The sequence below is a fragment of the Xylocopa sonorina genome, chromosome 1 (genome assembly GCF_050948175.1).
Source record: "Xylocopa sonorina isolate GNS202 chromosome 1, iyXylSono1_principal, whole genome shotgun sequence".
Classification (NCBI taxonomy): Eukaryota; Metazoa; Arthropoda; class Insecta; order Hymenoptera; family Apidae; genus Xylocopa; species Xylocopa sonorina.
This window is the reverse complement of record NC_135193.1, coordinates 18,387,080-18,410,899: the sequence shown is the minus strand read 5'-3', so window position 1 is coordinate 18,410,899 and position 23,820 is coordinate 18,387,080. Positions and strand designations below refer to the sequence as shown.

General features: G+C 53.5%; 1 protein-coding gene across 1 annotated transcript in view; it reads right to left on the bottom strand.

Annotated features, from left to right (window-relative positions):
* Positions 1 to 23,820, bottom strand: part of LOC143432604 (uncharacterized) — a 42,590-nt gene that overhangs the window by 5,003 nt on the left and 13,767 nt on the right. Inside the window, exon 4 of the mRNA XM_076909353.1 lies at positions 1,710 to 1,895. Coding sequence (XP_076765468.1) covers positions 1,710 to 1,895 — 186 coding nt within the window. The remainder of the gene's footprint in view (positions 1 to 1,709; positions 1,896 to 23,820) is intronic.

Here is a 23,820-nt window from a genome sequence, read left to right as displayed (position 1 = left end):
GGTTTATCGTCAGATAATACGAGTCTTCCCACCGATAATCCCTCCCCCCCGTTCTTTCCGCCGATATCGGCCGCCCGTATCGCTTTATCGCCGCGGAAGCACGGACGTTCAACTTCCCACGTATACGCTGGCTCGCAATCAGGGCTCTCGCGAGGTTCTCGTCCCCGTTTATCTGTCGATTAACAGACTTACCCAGCCGTGCACGAGCTACGCGGGGACTTATCTCGGATTTAGGGGGGGCCCGATCCGCGATCCACCGGGTTCAATCCACGCCCTTTCGTTGTTCGATCGCACTCGACGGTTTGGGGTGTGCGCGCCTTGTTCGTGTATTCGTGTCAACCGGCGCAAAAGAAGAAGGGATGGGATCCTGCGAAGGTTCGGGTGGGCGGTGGGAAACGGGGCGGGAAGGGAAGCCTGGAGGCCAGGGGAAATTCTTTCGTCGACGTACCTCTCTGTCTAAAGCGAAATTAAATTGCAACAGGTCATCCTAGGAATAGCCGGCGTGTTACTGCAATTTTCGAGCGTGTTGTCCGAATGAAATTTCTAGCGGGATCGTGGCGAGTAGAGGGTGTGTGCGGTAAAAGAGACGCGGAGCACTAGCCCAGCGGATTTCGTGAATCCCCAGCAAGATGAGTTTCCACGGATAAGCCTGATCCCGTAAGTAGGACGATAGGCGGAGGCGAAATTGCCTGGTAACCTTCGACCTTACAGGGCCGTACGAGTCCCGATAATTGCGAACCTGTTATCCCTGTCAAAGAGGAGCCGGTGTGACCCAGCTGGGCGAAATCTGCTGCTCGACGATCGATTTCACGGCGCCCTTGTCGACTCGTCTGGACAAAGAGAGATATTAATCCAGCGTGGCGATTGTCCACCTGCTGGCTCGTTGCTATCGCTTTACATTGCGTTAAAAAAGAAAAAGGGAGAGAAAAAACAATGGTGCTAAATCGATTCGCGCGAGTCGTGAATCGCCGACGCTTATAATAGAGATAAGAGGGACGAACTCGAAAATCCTGATAGAAACGAGAGTCTGCGTGGATCGAGGTTAATTAGTTTAAGCCAACAACCGATAGCTCGCACCTTTCCTCGATCGCAATTGTCGATTCGACCACCTTCCCGCACCTGTTGCGCTCTTATTGTACACCGGATGTCGATCATACCGCGCCACGACTTCCACGTTACATCGAGACTGGTGGACGAATCGAAAATCTTCGTTTCCGTGGGATAATATTCATTAAATCTACGAAACAGTCCTTGAAAGACTGATTACTGACCACGATCAATACATTTTACGTATTTTTTTGTCCGAAATCAATTGAGAGACATTTTCTGATTATATAATAGGAGCTAACTTTATCTTCCAAATGGATTTACCCGACGTTTCAATTATTACGCGAGCCACCAAATCCAGCACCCCGTCCTCGTCGCCGTCCATCGTACCGCGCGCATCGCTAATGAAGCGACCTTTCAATTATCGATTAAATTCCATTTAATTGGATCCGCGGAAGAAGTCCTTCTGTCCGTCAACAAAATCGAGTCGCCGCACTAAACGCTTCGACCGCAAAATAACTTCGATCGATCGAACAGCGTCGGGCCACGACGTTCACCGCGAAACGTCGAGGCAAGCTTTTTACATGTAGGTCGTCGAATGGTGTCGCATTCCTCGGGACCTCGACGCCCTCCATCGCGAGTCCCACCACGCGAATACTCACTGCTCGCTCCTCCGTCTCTACGATAAGGTGGTTGTTCTTCAAGGTGAGGGTGATGATGTTCCCATTGGCGTTCTTATTCGTATGATTCCCTGGCGGGGTGTACTCGACAGGGGTGGCGCTGGCCGCGTTCGCCTCCTCGACTTCAGTCTCGCACATGTACCTGGGCCCGTCGAGCCCGTTCACCAGCTGAAACCCAAACAGGCGGACAATTAATTTTCCCTCTAAACGCAACGCGCGTCAGAAGGATCGGTGGCGGTCGTCCAAGTCCGCGTTTTTCACGGGCACGTAATCACGTGGGCGTCCGGTTGCAAAGTCGCGGGGTTCACGGACTGGTCGCGCCTTCGGGCAACGGCCGATTAAAAGTTTTTAATTCCGAGAATTTATACGGCGGCGCGAGCTCGACTGCTGCCAGAGGGGGTTAATACCGCCGAATCTGCGGCAGATTTACGACAACACCCAGCCGGCTGAACGTCGCGCGCGGAACGGTACTTTTATTTGGAAAGCGCGCCCTCTTTTATTTTTGCGCCCGAGCTTTTTCTCAACCGTGCACCCAAGCGAGAAAGCGGGCCAACGACTTATAGGCTCGAAGGTGTTACACGCCTAGCGATCCTCTTTTTCAGAGGACAATCGCGCGCCTCCAACTTTGGTGACTTTCGAATTTATGAATATCGATTCCCTCCTGGCTGGTGCCAATTTCAACGTTCCAAACGCCATTATTTGTTAGTGGCATCGCGAAATTTTCGTAGAACGAATACTAATGTCTGAGGCGTGACAGGCACGCGTGACATGGGTTACGCACACGTGCGACCTCCAGTATCATCGAGCCACAATTCCCGACGAGATACTGCATAACGGAAGAGCAGTTATCCGTCAAGGAAATTGACAGCGAAACGGAACGCCACGGCCGTATCCTGGGTTCGTTTCCTCGCGCGTCTCTCGAAACAGGAATTCATCGCACCCTCCGCCGCGTACCGATCGACCGGAAGAGGAAGAAGCGCAGAACCAGTCCGCGGTTTCTCCCCTTCACGGTTTTATTCCTATTCGATTCTAGCGAGGCGCGCGCGGGACTAGTCGCTTGCAACGGGCGATGATGGGTGACGCGGCAAGTACGACGCCCGATAAGAACAGATAACCGGGGAATGAAATATCAGAAGGAACGCGAAACATTTCTGCGACGTGGAACGTCGCACAACTTAGTCGATCGCGTTATCGACTAATCGGAAACTTAACGAGGACTGCTTATCGCGTCTAATCGTTCCACGAAGGACGGGTTACTGTTGCGAGAGTGTCTCGTTCGGCGCGTTGGAGAATTCTTTTCTGCTCGTCGTTTCTGGAGCGTCAGAAAATTGCTAGTTTCGACTAACTGCTTCCGTACGTTTGTAACTGTACATACGCTCAGGTATGACATCGTCGTGCAGTTTACGTTCCGAGCGATCTTTTGCCATTGAGAGAGCGAGGCAGAGGGGGTGGCAGTCTTGGGTGGCGACGAAGAAGGGCGCGCGACCCCATTCTCAACCCTCTCGATCGAAGCACCGATTGGTTCGTTGGCTCGTTCCCTACCCGATGATCGCCACTGATTTAGAAAGGGTACGTTCGATCGTTCGTTAAAGCGGCGACATCGGGAGAGAAATAATTTCCAGCCCCTTAGTCCGCTCTTAACTTGACTCCTTTATTCCGATTACAAAGCTCGCGCGCGTCCAACGCTGTACCCAACGACGCGGTCCTCGTCATCGTGCGGTTCCCGTTATCGCCAGATAGAGGAAGCCAACGGTCGTGAGAATTCGGAAATTTTCCTGGTTTTACGCCGCTCGAGCGCGTCCAACAACGCGTCCGCCTAATGTCGCGCTCGGAACGCGCGACGCGCGCTCGTTTTCTCGTTCCTGGAAATTCTTATCTCTTTCCTTTATCGTTCTTTGCACGAGCCTCTTGGAACGCATACCGGTGCGGTTCAGGGAACACGGGGTGCGTTCCACGGGCTTCGCCGCGGCCGGTCGATCGAACGCATTCTTCAGCTCGAGACCCGACCGCGTTCTAAAGGAGAACTTCTGCATTCACGGAAATACTCGTTTGAATGAAATAATTGGCGGTACGAGTGCGCTCTACGATACGAGTCTTGGTATTCAAAAGCCGCGCGAGGGGCAGCGGGGACGCGGTTCTCGAGCTCGAAAAAGCTCGTCCCTCTTGAAACTGTGCCGCGTTTTAACCCGTTAAATCACCGATTCGTTTTCTCCGACCGTACGAGCTAAGCGCCACTCTCCATCCGTCTCTCCGTCTCTCCTTCGTACGTTCCACTTTTCCGTCCGCTCGCGAGACGAGGACGGAGAAAATCGCTGCGCGGACGGTCGATCGCGATCCATCGGGATGCCTCCGCGTAGGATCGACACGATTCTCTCGCAACGATCGAAAACACCGAGGGGGATATCCCTTCATTACGAGCAATCGCTGCCTCCCTAATTACCCCGGTGGAACCGGGCCATCTGTCGGGTCGACGCGCGCACGTAGCTAGCGCAAGAAAGTTAGCGCCTATGGCTCGGATACGCGATCACGGCCGGGGCTCCTCTCGAAAGAAAGTAGCCCGGGAACCGGCAATTTGTCGACGATTTTCACTACAATTTCGGTCGAGGCGCGCATCGATTTTTCGACGAGTCGCGAGGCATCGCGCGGTTCCTTCGAGCCGAGCACGTACCATCTTAATTGCCGTGGCGTAGCGGATCGAGGATTAACGCGATTAAACCTGATTACACGTTTCGTTTCTAACCGAGTTGTCAGCTCGCGAACCGTCTCGACCGGTCGTCGAATCGGTCCCGTTGGCCACGCACGGATCCATCGGATTAGATTCGGATCGTAATTACGTAATTCTCGTAGAACTGTATTAAATTGCAGTTCGCGCGACACCGTAATTGTCCTCCGCATAGCAATTAATTGGGAGCGAAAACGCTTGTCCAACTTGACGAGCGAAAATGATGACCGCGTGTCCCGGTGGTATCGATTCGCATATTTTGACGCGGCCCGTGTAAACGTTAACAGCGAAATTGATCGACCAAAGGGCACGTTTGCTCGTTCATTTTCCGGTACGATTGAACGTTAGGTTGGCCTCCTTTAAAATGCAAACTAACCGGACTACCGTCGCGCGACCATGCCCACGGTATAGCCATCGTGTCCCTGGCAAGGACGACCTCCGGAAGAACGATAGAAAGAACGATAGTTGCCGGTCACGCTCGACTCGGCTAGACGCAGGCTAGACACGAGAAACGCAGACGTAGGATCCCGTAGACCGGTCGGGCAAGGTCGTTGATTCAGGTGGACGGACGCGTGGTATACCTGCTCTAGCCGGACTTTGAGTCGCGATAGCGGCGGTCAAAAGGTGCCGAAGGAAACGGTAATCCAGAAACGGCACGGCCGTGGAACGATTACAATTTCAGATCGCGTCGGCCTCTACTCTGCACAGCTGGTCGAATAAGAAACGAAACCTAAGCGCACTTCTTTGCATAACAAGGATCGGCTCCCGCGTTCGCCGTCCAGAGAAAAAGTGGAACGAGCCGATCGTGGCCGGACCGTGCGGCTCTGCTGGCGACGACGATGCCAAGACGACGCGGAGGCTGGCTCCGCGTGTATCTCGCCGAGGGATCGAGGACCGGTGGACGTTTCCGCAAAACTCGCGCGCGTCGTAGCGAACGGGCGCGTCTCTGTTAGAGGATGATTTTAGTCAGCCGCGTTGCCGAAAGCCGCGCAGGTGTGCGTGTGCAGGCGCGAGCGCGAGGCGCGTGTGCGTGCCGTCCCGTGCCGTGCCGTGCCGTGCCGTGCCGTGGCATGGCGTGGCGTGGCTCTCCGCGTGGTTTCAGCGTTGGCTTGTGCCAAAGGGTACTGACCCTGACCCAAGGGGCATTGCTCCTACGGTGCGTTTCTCCCGTTCCTTTTCTGTTAGATCGCTCGCACCGGGCGTAGGGACACGGCAGCTTAGTAACGATGTCCGGGCTTCATCGAGGAATCTTTTTGCATGGACGCTAAACGGTCCGCCCGGGCAAACTAGTCGCCTGTTCCCCGACAGAGACGACCGGCAGAACGAGGAAGCGATCGACCGGGGCCACTCCCGAGACGGCTCCTTACCGCGACCAGTTCGACGCGAATACACGCGTACCCGCTAAACGTCCCCTCCAATCGCTTCGATCGTTTCTTTTTTTTTTTTTCTTTCTTTTTTTTCTTCGCTGCTCGAACTACGAGTCTAACCAGTTTCGGTTAACCATCGAGTTACCATTGACTAATGATATTTCGAAATTTCCTGCGTTACCTCATCGGTCGCGTATACTTTTCTAGATTCATTCGCGTACGATGTATAGTTGGTTTTTGATGTTTCGTAGATGCTCGTCGAGTTAGATGAAACGAACGACGAGGGGTATTAATTGAAACGTAAGACCACTGTCGAGAACGAGCATCGTCGAGTAGCGTTGGTCGTTCGGTTGCATCGAGCTGAATCGAGGACAGACGGCGAATCGGTGCTCGCGATGATCACTCCCATACCATCTCTCTGTTAGAGAGTACTCGAACGGGCGAATCGAAAAAAGAGCATAGTCCAGCGATTCGCGTTCCGATTTCTCGTGGTGGTCGTTCGCCTTCCCCATAAAAGGTTCGGCTAAGACCGCTCCCCGGGCCCCTCGTCGGCCAACAAGTCTACTCCCCCTCTTACAGTACGTCCTGTAGACGTACCGTCAAGAAAAGGATACCACGTAGACGAGTTCTGGCCAGCCGGTGTCCCATATACCAGGCCTTTCACCTTTGCCGCGGATCCTCGAATCGCGCCACCATCTCGCCGCCGTGGTCCACGCGATTTTTCAACGAGCATCGTTTGCCGATGAAACTGTACGGCTCGAGCGCCAAAGAATTTCTTCGTCGCCGCGGTTGCCTTTTGCTTCGACGCAAAGGGACGATAGTTTTCCAGAGCTCGATGGTTACGTACACGCGATTTCCGATTCCTCGAGTTCCGCGAAATCGAGGCATTGGAAACGGAGCGCCAAGCTCGCGTCGCGATATTTTTTAACGCTCCACCTCGCCAGACCACCCAAGCTATTTCGCGTTTCAACCGCTCCCGCGACATTCAACGGCGCGTCCGTTCGAAGAATGAAAATAGTCGTGGCAGGCATTCGACGTGTGAATGAAGTCACGCGATAAACACGACAACGTAGACTGTAAACAGCGTGCTTTCGAGTATTCGGAAATCGCGCGGTCTCTAGTTACGCAACCGTCCGATCGATCGGACGATCGATCGTTCGCGCTTTTAGACGGTAGAAAAGAATCACGAGGAAAGACGAGGAATAAAAACATTTCATATCGCGTTCTCGGTTCGTGCCAATTGCTATTCATTGAAAAATCTCTCCTCCTCCTCCATCGCGAGAGATCACCTGCGCGGCCATGTCGTTCACTCGAGTGGCGAAAATTGCAGAAATAGATTCCTTCGAGAGGCTTCGATTCAAACGAGACCTCGAGTTGCGATAGCGCTGCTCTTCGCTCGAGAGACGTCACTCGACGGAGAGCGAGTACACCAGTCACTCTAATTCGGCCTTGAGTCTAATCCTCGTCGTTGACCGCTGGTCACAGACCCCGGCTAACGTCCGTTGCGAACGACTCTCGTTCGGCTCGGCTGAAAAATTCGCGACGCGTCGCGCGGCTTCGAATCTATTATATTATAGACGGCCGACCAATGTTCTCCCCGCGAGTTTCGCCGTTTCGCTCGTCCACCGAGATTCTCGCCAAGCGCGGGAAAACTCTCTGGAATTTTAATTGTTCAATTGCCTCGGTTACGCTCGCCTCGCGAGCAATCCCGCGAATGTCGCGCGAAAAAAAAAAAGAAAAAAAAAACGTTCGAATTACCGAAAAATCTCTGCCCCGGGGAATTTTTTCGCAGCGACGATCCGCGGACGGATTTCTGACGGCCGAGCAATCGTTCGATTTAATTCCCTCCCGCGCTCTGCTCTCGAACGATATTTTCGGTCCGCGTTCCAGCCAGCGGATTCTGGCAGCTCGCTTGGCCTATTCATAGAACAAGTGGCATCTAAGCGCGCCTCTGGTTACCAAGGTTGGCCGTGCCGCTAGTTCAAGGCTGAGCGAAGTATCAAACGGAAGTCTGGCCAGCGCACGGTCTGGTTCGGTGTACGTCGCGAATTAGCATGCCCGAAACGTTCTTTCGATGGTTGGAAACGCATTAGACGCGTCTGGTTGGCCAGTTACGCGGTAAACGTAGGTTAGTGACACTGCGAAGGTCGTACCTAGCAAAGCCAGACCGGGGCTGACAATGAGTCAAGCGGAGCCGAGAGGAATTGAGTCATAGATCGTGACGCGATCTAATGGCGGCCGCCTTAAAAATACTTATTCGGTCAGCCGATAGTTTCGCGTTTTCCTCGAAACTATGACTGGTCTCGGGGACCAGGAGAGAGAGGGGGGATATTAACACGTTCACCGACCGATCGTCCAAAATCCATCGGTTTGTTTTATCAACGGATTAACGAAACGATTTTGTTGTTTGAAAAATTTTTAAGATATTTACGTAGACGATAGCAGTTTGAAAATCTCGCCTTGACAAGTCGCGCGGCGTTAAAAGTTTCGCTTGTTTTCGGCAAAGTGGATTAAATGGAATTTTTCAACGCCTGATCAAACATTTAGGCGGCGCGGGTACGCAACCGACCATCCGGGGATTTCCTCGCCCCGCGACGCGTCGTTCAAATCCTGTTTCGCGATTAAAAAATAAATTCGATAAATAAAAAGGTAAGAAGCGACCAGCCGCGCGCGAGTCGCGAGTTTCGCGGAAAAATAGTTTCGCGAGCGCGTCGCGCGTCCTTAGGTATCCGACTCGAAATCGGGACACGTGATTTCATTAGGGAACGCGAATTTAACGGGCTGGATTCGTTCAATCGCGACCTTAAGTGGCTTAATTTCTTCCACGTTTGATACACAGCTCCGCTCAAACAATGAGACAATTGATGCCAGGAAAAAAGAAATAGATCGAGTCACGTTCGTTCTGACTCACGTATTCGCGCGCTAAACATAGACGGCACGATGCTCGGTGCCGACGAAACAGAAGGAGGAAACGCGACCGGTCGCGGCCGTTTCGCATGATCCGTTGGTTAATTTATGCCGGCCTAAGTAGCGGCTCGATTCGGTCGACTTTATCGGGCCGCGCGACTACTAGAGGCTCGCTTCCTGGAAACGCGGAAACGGCCGCGTGATAAAGTACGGTCTGGGAGCCTGCATAAACGATGGATTTACGAGTACGCAGCCGAGGTCGTGCAAGTGGCCGTAATGATTAGACGCGTCGCAAACGCGGTCCCGATTGCTTAGTCTGCGAGCGAGTGTTTACGTTACGCCCACAAAGAGACTCGGTCGCGGCTCATGGCTGCTCGCCCGAACGTGTCTGACCATGATCGTCCACCTCCCCCAGCGTCGTCATTCTACTTTCCAATTTCTCCGGCTCCTAACGTCGCTCGTCGCGAGATCGAAAACAAAAAGAAACGGTATTGCAAGGATTTTCGCGTCCTCTCGATATCGCGTCTTGAGAAAAAAAGAGGTAAGTCACTCTATTATAACAGAACGTAGAAAATGTGTTAAAAGGTGTCTAAAAAGAGACGCAGTTAACGAATGTGTGTCAGGAGAAAAAAAGCAAATTAAATTCTTTTCCCGTTTTTTTTTTCTTTTTTTTTTTTTTTTTGGTAACGTTTAGACTCGATCGCGTAAAGTGACGCGCGAAATGGAAGATTCGAGAAACGACGAGGGTGGATAGCGACGGCACGTATCTCTCGGATCGCGTCTATCGCGATCGCATTAACAGACTCGTCGAGAGTCGTTCCTCCCTTCCAGAGGCACGTGCTAGACGCTCAAGGATAAGGATCTTTGTTTAACGACTAGCTTTTTTTCAGCTACACCGTTAGAGGTTGCAGACGGTCAAACTACTTTCGAGGACGTTTGCAATTAGAAGGAAACTTGGGACGTCGTAGACTATCCTGTGTTTGCGTAAAGATCATCGTTCGCCAACGCCGTTCGCAGACAGCTGAACAAACGATCGCGAATTGCGTTTGAACGTTTCGACTATCAAATTTCGACTCGTACCGTAAATAAATTCCAAGATTGACAATCTTCTAATCGGAATCTCTGATCGGAGCTACGTGGCGGCGCGTTCAATTCGTTCGTCGAAATAAGCAACGAACGAACGCTGCAGGGCGGACGATAAATTTAGAAGAATTCCATATTGATTCGCTTGAAATCGCGCGGCGTTCGCGTCGCTTAAAGAGGACGGTTACGTCGCGCGAGTTTCGCTAGCCGTAGTTCGTGGTAATAGACCGGGAGAAAAAAAAAACGAGCCAAGGCCGTCTCGGGAGGAAATAATCTTGATTAACTAGAATGAGCCGGCAGCCTTAACTTTTGCTTTCTAATGGCAGGGTCGCAGACGGTCGCTCGGAGAGCCTAGGCCTCGTTAGAACGATCAAGGATCCTTATTATTCCGGCTTAGTTGCGCAACTTGGCCATAACGCTCGCTCGAACACCGGTTTCAGAACGGTTACGTAAGCGTCTAAGTAAGCCTAAGCGTCTGCAAATGCGGCCGTCCGGCAATGGGAAACTTTAAATGCCAACTGAATTCTCCGACTAGGAAGAATGCCGTGGAGAATATCAGACGTTGAACGCGGTGTTGCGCGCGAGGCAAAAAAATTCCACGTTAGTCGAAATATCAGAAATATTTCCCAGCCGCGGGAAAAATCTGTATCCGGCCTGTCGCGGCGACTTTTCATTTTCCTCGCCGCCGATATCGAGCCTCGGTCACGTTCGTTCTATCTTGGTGACGCGTGAAATATGGAGGACCCATTCTTCCGCGCGTTCACCAGCGTCCCGCTATTTCCTTTCATCGAACGATAGAAGAGGCGTCGTTGAATGCCCGTCCGAAATCGCGCGTTCAACGACACGCTCGATAATAAACGCTCGATTAATTAATCCGGCTCTATTCGCGCGACGTCTACTACCACTGGCGTCTGTCCGCGAATGGAGGTAGCTCTGGTTGATGGAAAAGGAAGGCAGCTAGACGAGGGCGTCTTGCCTCGACAAACAGCTGGGAGGAAGAAGAGAGAATTAGGTCTTTGATAAATAAAGAAGAAGGTGCCGGGGCAAATAAAATCGCAGCCTAACGCAGTTTGAAACGGGCGGCAAGGTCGGCGCTGCGATTTCCGGGGCTGGCTGGCTTCAATTATTAAACGGCACGTCTTTTGTGCCGGTCGTCCCTCGAATTCGCCGTCTTTTCGGAAATTTACGAGTTCCACCGGGACACTAAGTGTACACGAAGCGGCTAGATACCGCGGCGGAACAAAAGACCGCGGTGCCTGGTCTGGTTTTGAATTTTAAAACGCAGAGAAACGTCCGGCCGACCGGTTTGCAGTCAGAAATAAAGAGGTAAACAAACGAACGGAAATAGCGGGCCAGGTTGTTCCCATTACCATTATTGCGAGAACGTAATTATTCATTTGGACGTTTCAAAGGCCAGGTTATCGTCGCGCGAAAATAAAATCAGCACCGATAGAACGCGCCATTTGATAACTGCGAATTTACGCTCGCTGACCGGTGCTTTGTATTAATCGCCCGTGGAATTTGACGATACAACGCCGATGAATTTTACGTCTCGTCGCCTGGAAAAAGAATTGCGATTTCTGATGCGCTCGTTCCAGTCGTATCGCCGCATCGAATGTTTCTGTCAAACGGCCGGAATCCATTGTCAGTTCGGTAGTCCGTTTGATAAAACCAAATTTAACGTTCATTGTTTCGCCCCTTAAACGCAATAACGTCGGGTGAACACCCGCTGATTTCAATAACCTGCAATCGCGTTACTCGTATTGTTCGGGATGATTATTTTTTCATCACGGAAATTGATATTCCGGATAAAAACAAATACCACCGCGTTGCGACTGCGTCGAGCGCCGATAGCATCGACGAACGCTCGTTCGATTCCTACAACTGGATATAAAATAACAATCGAAAGAATCTCCGCTGAAAGGCGGTGCTGCGTTGCACCGTCACGTTTCGCGTCGATGCAGCTCGCTAGCAGGAAATGAAGTCCAGCCTAACGTTCAGGAATTACGAGCGCCCCGGATTTCGTTGATCTTGGCCGACTTTTCCAAGTACGCGCCGGGCCATCTGCTCCGTTCTATTCCGGTTCTAAGACGAGTTGGAATTAGAAGCGCGTCGATCGAGGCCACGACACGAACTTGACCAAATTTCCAAGCCCCGCGGCCGAAGGACGTTCGATGTTTCCGTAGCTGGCGTCCGAGGCTCTTCTTCGGGATCGTCTTCTAACGGCGCGACGGAGAACACGTTCACGATCGTGATCCAAGACAATGGGACACGCCACGAAACGGACCAAGGTCCCCTCGCGACGTACGCGAGACGCGAATTATTTTCCCGTATCATATAGTTCAGGCGCCATTGTCGACTAACCTAGATTCTACGAGGACGGACGCTTATTTCCTGCAGCAGTTCGCCAATCATTGCGATATAAATTTCCATTATCTGCCGAGGAGAATACTCGGCGAGGATCGCTGCGAACTGCGCGACGAATCTTCTCGAGGTACGAGCTTAATTCCCTGGAAGCTCCGTTACCTTTTCCACTCCGTGGTATCGTTCTACGTTTCACGAGGAAATGGCGCGGGATTAGAGGCTTCGAGGGAATCCAGAGGCGAGAAAAGAGAGAGGGGGTACACGGATTTCTCGGACTTTCGTGACCATTATACGCTTCGTCTCCGGTATTCGAGGCACCGCGATGTAAATCACGCCCAGCTTCGATGTTCCCGTGAAATTTCCCAGCCAGTCTGGCAGCGCATCGATGATAATGAAAAGGAAAAACCGGTGCACCGCGCGGCGGAAACTTGGACGGCGAACGCGGCGGAAAGTTCGCGACAAACAGGTACCACCGGGCAACTTCCGGGCCGGTCATGTATTATTCCGCGAAAACTCTCGCGTCGAACTTCTCCGGAGACGGGGAGAGATCGCAAACGGCTGGCAAGTTGGTCGATAAAATATGGTGATGGCGAGCGTGAATAATTAAGCGGTGACCTCGTGTCCGAATTGTCGGGAGGGATCCCAAGGTGTGAGTGGCATTTTTTCCTGTTCCTTCCTTTTTTTTTTTTTTCCTTTTCGACGACGTATCAAATCGCGATCTGGCTTTCTCGAGAGGCCTCGTTAGCAGGAACCGGCTAGTAACGCCGACTAGACGGAGCTTAGGTCTCTGTTAGTGGGCCGCCATAAACCAGTCGCCCGTTATGCGAGTACACGGTGCGCCGTATACCGTTAGTATACAGAATAGTGGTAGCACCGGCGGGCAGGTAGTGCGAGTATTATGCCCACGTCTCTCCTATAATACCCAAAAGCAATCTGCGCCGGAGAGGTCACCGGGAACAAAGACCAAAGATGGCCCGTCGCGATATTCCACTGCCAGGTTTGCACCGTCCACCGCGCCATTATATTCGACTACTACCGCCGCGGACTGGTCGATCTCCGATTTCTCTCCGTGGAAACCGTTGTTAACCCCGTCTACCCCTCCGAATATCGCGTCGTCGAAAACCCTTTGACGTCTTCCTTACTCTTCGCATTTCGCGCAGGGTCAGTTTCCTCCATCGGGACGAGAAGAACCATGCCGAAGAAAGTTGCGTCAGCGTCTTCCGCGTGGCGACCCAAATGCGCGAGTTTATCGAGTCGCGGGAAGCGATAACGTTTCCGCAAATTCATCGGAACGCCTCGAAACGAACGTTCGCCCGAGCGGCGAACAAGTTTTTCCGCTCGATTCGCCGGATAACAAGCTCGGATAATGCTCCGCGCGCGTTAAGGGAAAGGGGAGACTGTTGCCCCGCGGCGGTGCGATGGCCCCAAGGAATTTATATGAAAAACTAATGAAAAGTAAGAGAGCAGCGCGAGCGGAGAAGGAGAAAGGGATGCGTTAATCTGAGATCGCGGCGTCAGGGATGCGGCCCGTTGCCGCATCGAAATGAGTTTTTAAATTAAATTTTCAAACATTGTCCGTGCCGCAATTCGCCTCCTCGAGGGCTTTAAATTAAATGACGGCGCGCGGTGTTGCTGTTGCCGACATTGCGTTTACTTTTTTCCGTTTTCCCTCCGCCCCGTTTCTCTTCACGCTCGTCCGCGTTTCCGCGCCGGTTTTTCGTGCGCAACGCACCGTGACCCGAGCAACGGTTACCGCAAGACAGCCGATGGTCTAACAGCGAGTAATCGAGTGACGGTACGACCGACGGCTACAGGAACTCGTTAAATCGCGCGATTCAAATGATCGAGAAAACTGTCGATGGAAATATTGCCAGCTGGGACGAGAAAGAAGCGCATTTTCCTAAGCACAACGATTAAACAACCTGTATCGATGAGAGCGGTAAGAACAGAAATGGAATCCGTCGCATCGATTCTTCGCGCGGATTCTCAAGCATCTCTCCATCGTGTATAATTTGGCAAAATATCTCTGTTGGAGGACGCTCGACGGTTTTCACACGTTCCTGAACGAGTGGCACTCGAGTGGCACGTTCAACAGAGAGATTGATATTCATCGAGAGTTCTTCAAAACGTATTAGCTTAATCGAGTGTTAATACGAGTCTAACCGAGCCGTGAGATTTCATGGAAACGAATGCAGACGCCACGCATTGGAAATGTCGGGGATAAAACCGAGTCTCTTAATTTAATTAAACGAATTTGTTTGCCGCATTGAACGAACGCGGCCACGATCGGCGATTACCCGGTTCACAGTGGACGCTCGTATCGGAGATTCGTTTTTCGAATCCCGTTAACAAGCTTGAAAACAATGACGATAATTGCCAAACGAAGTTCAAGCTGCGCTCGTTGAAAGGAAACAAGATGATGCGTAATACGCTTTCGAACAGTAATGAGCGGCGCTCGCTGAATCCGCTACTAGATTTATTTTTGGGGCCGCTTTTATTATAAAGGTCAAGCGAATTCGCTCACGACGAATCGGCGAATCTCTCGGCCGTGTTTTCTCCAACTGCCACCTCCCATAAATGTTGCATGAGTGCCCAAAGCAACTGGCATTAATAATTTAAGTCTCACAGCGAAAGGTACGCGGACGCTCGTCGCGCGACTGGCATCGAACGAGACGACGCTGCGGACGCCATCGTGAGAGAATCGCCATTTTCATCCCTTCGCGGGCCAACTTTTTTTCCCTCTCCTCCGCGCGTGTCGCTGGACGCGACGCGAAATAAATTTCGTCGGTCGTTCGCGATACCTTCGTTTTGTATTCCACGCGAGCCGCCATGCAAATCGGCTCGACTCATTTGAGGTAATCCCACGGCGGTTCTAGCCAGCGAGCTGAAATCGTTTTCAACTCGCTGGGAACGTTCGATTTCGCGAGCGCGGCTCGCAACTGGCCCGATTAGATAACAGCCGCGAACAGAGATTCTAACGCAGGAAACGAGTCGAGAGTGCTGAATTTCAGCGTGGAAATTGAGCGAAACGTTATCGCTCGGCACGCTTGCGACGAAGCACGAAAGTCGAAGACGGTGAGACGCAGCAAAGTTTCCGACACGACGAACGCGTCTGGTCAGTCGCTCCGATCGGTCTCTATCCGCTAGCTTTCAGAGTCGCGTCGGTTTTCTCGTGTAGGTAGACGTGCGTGTGGGTAGGTAGACTCGAGCGAAATACGTTTCGCAGTTTCGAAGGTCTGCCGCGTTGTTTGCACGACGTCGGTCATTGAAATAATATTGACATAGTACTGGCGAATGGACAGAGACTTCCTTGTGGTTCGTAGTCGAGATAAGTTAATCTCTATCATAGTCTGGAACGCCTCGCGAGCGCATGGCAAACAAGCAGCGTTATCTTCCCAGGGCTGGTACGTCAGCCGATAACCAAACCGCGCCATTTCGTTCTAAAAACCTAAATCCGCCGAGCGAATAGTTCGAGCGGCCCGTTACGTTCGCAGTTTGCACGCGCAGAACGCCGCCGCGCGAATCGATAACGCAACGTTCCACGTTTCCCGTACGCGGGGACAATTTATTGCCCTCTCGATCAATGCCCGGCGACGATTTAAATCGGCGAATCGGCCGGGCCACGCTCTCCTGACTGATTAGTCGCGTAATCGAAACGGGAACGCCGAATCCGCGTTCCATCTTCCGTGTCTAGAGCGGCGTCGCTCGCGCGAAACGCCGCGCGCGCGGAGGGTTCGTCGGGAGCGCGTGAAACGGGAATTGCAGGAGGGCAACGAGTGGATCGGCGCTGCAATAAAATACGGGAGGGCTATAATCACGATCGTACGAGGATACACCTAGCCGGTCGCGACTCCTCGCGAGCGTGGATGCGGGTGCAGGAATGGCGTTCCAAGCTTTTCCCTCCTCTCCCTTTCTCTCGTTGGAGGGCCCCCCCTGTCGGCCCTCGGCGTACGCCCCCCATCGAACCAGCCAGATTTCTTCCCTCTCTCGTTTTCATTCTATGCGCTTCCTCCTTTCTCTTCCTCCCCTGCGGAGAAGGACTTTTTGTCTCGGCCAGGTTTCGTGCCACCGCTGCACGACCGGCCCGTTGCATTTCCGTCATGCACGCTTCGCGAATCCCGTCGAAACAGCGTGATTTCCTTCGGCCCCCTTTTTCCCTCCGAACCCGGGGCCGCCCTGATCCGACTCTCCGCCGAGGCCCGACGAAGGAGGCATTGACTCCAGCCGCGTGGATCACGAAACTGAAAAGGCGCACCGCACCGCCGCCACGACGATCTAGAAGTCGTCGCATCTGCCATCCCGTTCCTTTTATTCCCACCGTGGGCCCACCGTCGCCGATTCGTTCCTCTTTCTTTCCCCGCCGGTCTCACCGCCGCGACATTAACCGAGCAATCCCGCCGTTTTTTCTTACGCGCGACGATCGCGCGCAATACGGTTTGATCCGATGGTGAACCCGTCCGCGCGGTCGGACGGGAACGAGAACGGGGAGAGGACGGCTGAACGGTAGACCGGCGAAATTCCAAACGGGGAATCATAATTTCGACGAGATCGCGCGACGAGATAGGCGAATCGTATATACGATACTTATCGCGAATCCCGTGTCAAACGGGGGGTTGGGGGAGTAGAAGGGGAAGAAATAGAGGGGTTCCTCGTTCCTCGACATCGGCGCTGGCATCGGTGGAACCGGCAGCAACAGCAGCAACATCAACGCGGCATTACCACCGGCCTCTCTCTCTCTCGGCTGCCTAAAATCGACTCGTTCTATCGTGGCTCGCCATCCCTCCGCGCCGCGCGCTGGCCCGCCCGAAGAAGTTGTCTCTCGGTTCCCAGGTCGAGTTATGCCTACAAGAGAGGGAACAACTACCGCGAAATAACCGACTATCCGAAAGAGCCGACGGTAAATAACTATAATTTCTTTTGGACTCGGCTACGTTCAGGGGTTGAGTAGGTTGGCCAGCAGCGCGCGTACGGCGATAGGAGAAGGACGAGAAGTCGGGAGAGGGAGGACCAAGGAGCCGGTACTCTCCGCGGCGAGCGGCCAGAAGAAGAAGAGGAAGAAACGCGAGGAAGAACGGGCCAAAGAAGACAGAGAGGAAAAAGTGAAGGAGGAGAGACGCGGTGAGAGAGAGAGAGATCGAGGATGAGCGACGAAGAGAGAAGGTGAGAGGAGAAGGAGGTGGAGAAGAAGAAGAGCGGTTAGGTCCGCGAGGCTGACCAGAAGAATCAGAGGCGTGGAGGGGATGAAAGCGGGCCCAACCGAGTGCAACGACCCCTTCTGTTAGGTCAGCTACCCCACGGGCGAAGCAACACGAGCGGACCGGACGGACGGACGGGTGGTCGGCCGGACATACGGATGGACAGATGTACAGACGAATGGACAGTCGGATGGACGAAGTTGGAGAATCGTGTAATCGCGCGAGCAGAGTAGCCGCGACGCGTCCTCTCGCGATTCGTTTCAATTTCGAGGTAACAGCCTCGGACTCGACTGATCGTGTCCCACGTGTTCGCTCCTATTACGATGTAGCTCTCGATCTACGATCCACCACGTTGAAGCCTGGACCACGTATATCGATTCGTTAAATTGAAATATATCCACGCGTGTTTTCGAATGTCTCATGCTTTTACCCGATACCACGAGCCAAACAGAGCAACGTGTAGGAACAGTGGCAAACCAGAGGTAAGCAAGGTTTCTCGAATCCATACTTGAAGCTCGAAATGAAATTTCGACGCGTAAGTAGCACGGAGAGCTCCCCGATGCGCTTATTGGTTTCCATCCGACAGTAGTCGTAGGCAGGAAGATACACTGCCACGATACACTGAACCGACGAAGAAAATCCATCGAGAATGAAAAAGACAATACAGGATCGTATACCGCGGAGGTCGGTCGTCGATGCGATCCAACGATCGATAACCCCGTATTTACCTACGTTTCGTGAACCAGCTAGTGGAATCCAGCCGTGGTCTGACCAGTTGGACGTCCGCGGCTCAAGCTACTTCCGAGCTGGCCGCTTATTCGGCCCGCTTGGAGAACGGTCGGCTCGCTCGGGACGTATAATATCGTTTAAGATCCGTAACACACTTGCATAGGTTGTATTTTAATTGCAACGACAGAACAATGGGCAAAGCGTATAGAATTTTGACCGGGCCCGCATAACATTCCGCGTGAATCACGGCGTCAGTTCGCACATAGGTGCGTGCCTTGAAAGATGCAAGGCCGGCCACGTGGCACTTTCGTCGTAACAGTACGCGAATAATGTATGTCGCATACTTCGACGAAACTACCAGGAAAATGACCCGATGAAAATTCCAAGACTACAGCGCGGCGTTCAGTTTGCGAGCGGCACTTTCGAAACGGCACGCACGGGGATAATGGCGCTGGGAGGATCGGGTAAAAATGAAATCCTTTCGATATCAACGGGCTGGCGATGGCTGAGCTCGCGTAAACAGGTGTACGAAACATCGGCAGCCCCGGTGGGTTGCATCCACCTGAAAAAGAGTAGCGCAACGCGCGCGTCAATTTACACGGGGCTCTGGCTTGTGCGTGGTTCCAGCTTGCGCAGGACGAGCAAGCTACCTACGAGCATCCTGCGAGCTGCGACCGTGCATCGACCCCGCGCTGCACTTTCTTGCGTTCTCTACGAATTCCTTGAACTCCTCGTGGCTGGCAATAAAAAATGATCGATCGCAAAATGGCTCGAGCGGAGAACCGCGCGATGCGTCACACGGCGTACAACCGCTGCAACCATCTGTCACGCTTCGTCGAGTTTATCGAGCCAGCTGATATCAATCGGCTCGTTACAGCGCGAAAATCGATTAGCCACGATCGGCACGGTTCTCTCGTTTTTTATCGCTCTCTCTCTCTCACTCTCTCTCTCTGTTCACCGTGTACCCTTGTCCTGGTTACACCGCCGCCTTCCCTTCTTCTTCTTCTTCTTCTCGCGCGTCAGCGCTACCAAAAAAGAGAAAAATCAAATGAAAAATAAAATCAAATGGAAAATACGAATGCCCCATAAAAAAAACGTACCTCCGCGTGCCTTGGAGAACGCGCGCGTGCGATGAAACACGGCGGGCACGTTTTCCATCTTCCATCGATTTCTATGTATAACCGATTGCTCGATTTCGAGCGCGGTGCACGCGTTTCTGGTCTATTCAGCGTAAAATAACGCAAGCGGCGAGGAGAGGCGCGTTTGCCGTGTCGCGTCGGCTGCGATCAACGTGCTGTGCAGTTGCAACGAGAAGCAGCCACGAGGCGAAAGGGAGAGGGGAGGACACCGATGGCAAGGCGCCAGATAAGAGAACTCGCCGGATGAAAAAGTTATAAATAAGCGTTGCGTTCGACGATGTGTTCGTTGGTAATGCAAATACACAGCCGTGGTTCTCCTGACAGCGATCGCGGGCCAATTAACGCTCCGCTTCCACCCTCCTCCGGGCCCGTGGAATTCGAAAATGCCGCGGGGACGCTGCCCGTGTACGTAAATCGGATCGATCGCGCGCTAATTGCCCGCGGATCGATGCTCCATTCATTGTTCTCGCGTTCCCACCGAGGAACAGGCGGAGAGGCGCGCGGTATCTGAAAACTCGCGTGCGCGATGCGCCGAGAACGATGCTGCAGTTTTATTTTTGGGGCAGTTTATGCGGTGCTCGAGGATTTTAATAATAGGCAGCGGTTCTATGGGCGGGGCCGAGCGAAATAGTGCAGGCTGTCGTAATTCGAGATTCGCTCGGTTCTTGCTCGAAATAGTAGACGGCCGCGAGTCGGATGCGAGGACCGTGGTGGCAGCCGTGACGTTATCAAAGATCAAACACGCGGCTGCACGATCCACCACGATCCCTGATAATGAAAACGGTCCCGAGGCGGCGGCGACGGCGGCGGTGGTGGAAAATTTTCGGCGAACTAGCTTCTAACCACGCAGCTACGACCGTAGATGGGACGGGCGACGTATAAACATTTTACGAGCGACGCCTATTGTTCTCGTTGTCGAGCAGACCGCCACCGGAAAGAGCCGAGCGGCACCGCGGCGCGGTGCAGCCTGGCGTTTCGTCCTGGGTCAGGCGGAATCTACGCCGCCGCGCGACCTCGGTGAAATACGAAATTCCGCAAATCCTCGCGGCGGGCCACCGGAACACCGACGAAACAATAATAAGAGGGAACGGGCCACGGGCGTGTTCGCGAAAAACGGAAATAGCTCTCCCGTATTCGATCGAAAAACAGTTCCTCCGAATTCTATTTCCGTCCCGGTGGATACGTTTGCCTATCAATCGTGACCGTGGCTCCTCCTCGCTGGGGCCGAGCGGGACGATTTGTTAGCCAAATATTTTTCGAGCAACGTTCAAACAGAGAAACGTCTATGGCAAATAGCGCGCGGTGCAGAGGTTAAGAGAGCGTGGAGCGCGGCGGAGAGGCCGGGAGAAAAGGAGAAAGAAGAACCGGGCGAAAAGGGAACGCGGCGTAGCCGTGCGCCGAGCGGTGTAGAAGAGAAATTGGGACACTTAGCAGCCGTAAGCAGCCCGATTAAGGTCTAAGGCAATCGCGCTGGTTCGAGGCTGGCCGCGATAGTCGAGAACGCGTCCAACGAACGCGAAACCGATGTTGACGCCCGAAAAACCGAGGGGCGGTGAGGCGAAGGAGTTCTCGAAGCTGGAGCCGAAGTCGCAGCCGAAGAAGACGAAGTCGCCTAGCAGGGGCTAAGCTGGTAGGCACGGAAAGGGGCTGAAGCGGGGTGGGGTGTCGCGGCAAGAAACTGTCGGTGGGCGGTGTGGCATCGGCGACGGCGACTGCCAGGGCTCCCGAGGGGCAGGAGGAGGCCACCAATGACGGCAGTATAGGGGCAATGGAGGGCAACGCACCCAGTCAGCCTTGGCATGAATTGAGTCTAGCAATGCGAAAGTAAGGTTAGCAGGCGCATTAGCGCCGCGTCCAGCTAGTTCTCCCCGCTTGCAGCCAAGTGCATCTCTCCGGAGTGCCGAGGCCCGTCCCCGTCCGTTCATTTTGCCGCGGCAGGATTTTATCTCTCCGCTCGGAGATATACCCGGATCGCCGGGTTCTTCGATCTTCACCAACGAATTAACCGATGACGGTCCGAAACTTCGTGGATGCCGTTCAGCTGGCTCGAGAAAAGAAGAAAAAGGGATAGAAATTTGCCACGATGGCGAATATCCCCTCTCTTTCACTCTCTCTCTCTCTCGCTCTTTCTACTACGCTACCACGACGCAGCGGGAAAATTGAGCCGTTCTAGCGTTGGTTGGCACGCACCGCATCGCGACGCGGTCGTAAAACCGGCCGATTGGCTTGGCGAACGTTTCCCAAAGAAGCTTATTGATCCGCGAGTCGGATGCACCGCGTTCTACCCGCGAGTTTAAAGCGGTTTCCGTTGTTGGAAATCCTTCGGAGTGGATTCGCGTAGCGCGGAATTAAGACGATCCGCCAGCGAGGACGCACGGTCCCTCCGATCGGCGGGAAATTTTCGCACGACCGCCCCGCCAAGGAACTGACAGATGCTCGTGTTTTCGTAAGACGTTCGCGTGACTCCGCCACGGAAGTGTACCACTGGTAGCGGAAATAATTACCCTTATTTATCTTACGGTCGCTCGAGCGCAGACGGTCCCTACGGCGAATGCATCTTCCCCGAAGCATCGCACGAAATTACGAGGCAAACAGGGGTGGGGGGAGAGCAGAGGCGAGTGTCGCGGTTTTTTCTAAAATTGTCGTCGAAAGAGGTGGAGGGGGCGTGTTTCGAGAGCGTGTAGGCAGCAGATTTCTCGCTGATTCCGCGCAATAGATACCGGTCTTGAGTAATCGATAAAACCCGATGCAACAGGGCCGGCAAGCAATACGACCGGTGGCTCTTGCGACATCCCCGGCTCGCGTACTAGGACATAAATTATTCATGCCCGTAAAAAAACTCAACCTTGCGATTCTTCGTGAAATCCGTGGCCGCGGCCGTAACGCGAAATCGGCCGGCACCATAAATTTCCGGCAGAGCGCCTTGGCGTTCTTACGGCGGTGTCCGAATGCGGGTCATGGAAATTCGCGTCGATAGGGAAAAGATGAAATCCCGTAGCCGAGTAAAGGTCGAGAGATTCGGCGAACGGAACGAAACGGAACGGAACGGAGCGGGTTGGGACCGTGGCGAGGCTGCATAACCGCGGCCGGGCGAGCACGAGCACGATGCAGCCGATGCAGGCGATCGCGTCGGAAAAAGAGCTAGCGGCATGGCATGCCGGACGAGGAGAGCCGGGACGGTGGGGCAGGAACGGGGTGGGTAGAGAGAACGTCAGCCTCCCGGTGCTGGAGGAGGGGGGCAAAGAGGAAACCGGAGAGAGAGAGAGAGAGAGAGAGAGAGAGAAAGAGAGAGAGATAAGAACCGACGAACGGAGAGAGGAACGAACAGCGACGCGAACGAACGCGCGAGAGAGGAAGCGAGAAATCGGGAATGCAACTCGAACGGGGAACGGAGTGCAACGTCCGGTGGTGGGGGAGCTAGTTGACGGTAGTGGGGACGGCGCGCCGCTTTTGAAAAAACCGCAAAGCTTTAAGAAGGCGCGCGGTACCCCCCACCCTCGAGTACTACGCGAGCAACTAGCGGCAGACATAGACAAGCCTCGCGCTTACTATTACTGGAAAATAGTAGTTGGATCGTGGTAGCCGAGGATCGCGCTGGGAAATCCTCGGGAAAATCGATCCTCGGTGAAAGTGTACCGCGTACTCCAAGGTCGGCCGGATTCAACGGAAGGACGTTTTTCCGATTCGGCAATCGCCCCGCCGGAAGATGAAATCCCGCACGGGCTGCCTCGGTTCCCATCGGCGTCGGAAAAACGGCGAGCATCGTGCGAAACTCGTCGACGAGAGATCTCCGGAGGTATCGCGAGGAAGGGTGAAAATTGGAGACGCCCTGGCGTCGTTTAGCCAAACAGAATTTTCGAACATCGTCGAGGCGACGAGCGAACGCCGCTCGAGAGTGCTGTGCCCCCGCTGATCGGGAAATTTCCTTCACCCCGGATTATTTAGCGCCGTTTCGACGAGGCGAGGAGTCGTCGGCCAATTTTCGCGAACAATTTTCCGGATCGAACGGTACACGCGACGAACTCGAGGCGACGCGACCCGGATGAAGTCCGTCCGGGAAACACGTTAAGCCCGACCAGAAGTGTCGATTGAAAATCCTCGATGGATCCCACCCTTGATGATTCTCGGCGTGCCGCCACGGGCGAGGAGATTTCGTGGAAATTCAATTACCATCTTTGGAATTGGGCACGCACCGTTGCCACTCCTAAAACGGGAAGGAACTCGCCGCCCCCTTGCGGACCAGCCGCCAGAAGGAAATTGAATTCGCCGTATCTCTGGGCTGCTCATCGATCTTTGCGTCGTACTCGGCCCCGGAAAAATGACTCCGATATGGCGAACGGGGAATTGTGCTCCGATGATGAAGTGCGCGCTGGTGGGCATTGTCGGTTCGAGTAGCATTTTTTTCGACCACTTGCCAACGTCGAATTTATTAGACTCGTGGTTGGTGAAGAAATTTCCCGCGTATCGGTAGAAAGTTGAAAGATTTACTGGCCGGTTGTGCGCGCGGCGATCGTTTAACACCGTAACATGATTTATCGCGAGAGCTTCGCCTCCGTATTGTAATTTTTCGGTGGGGTGGTAGAACGG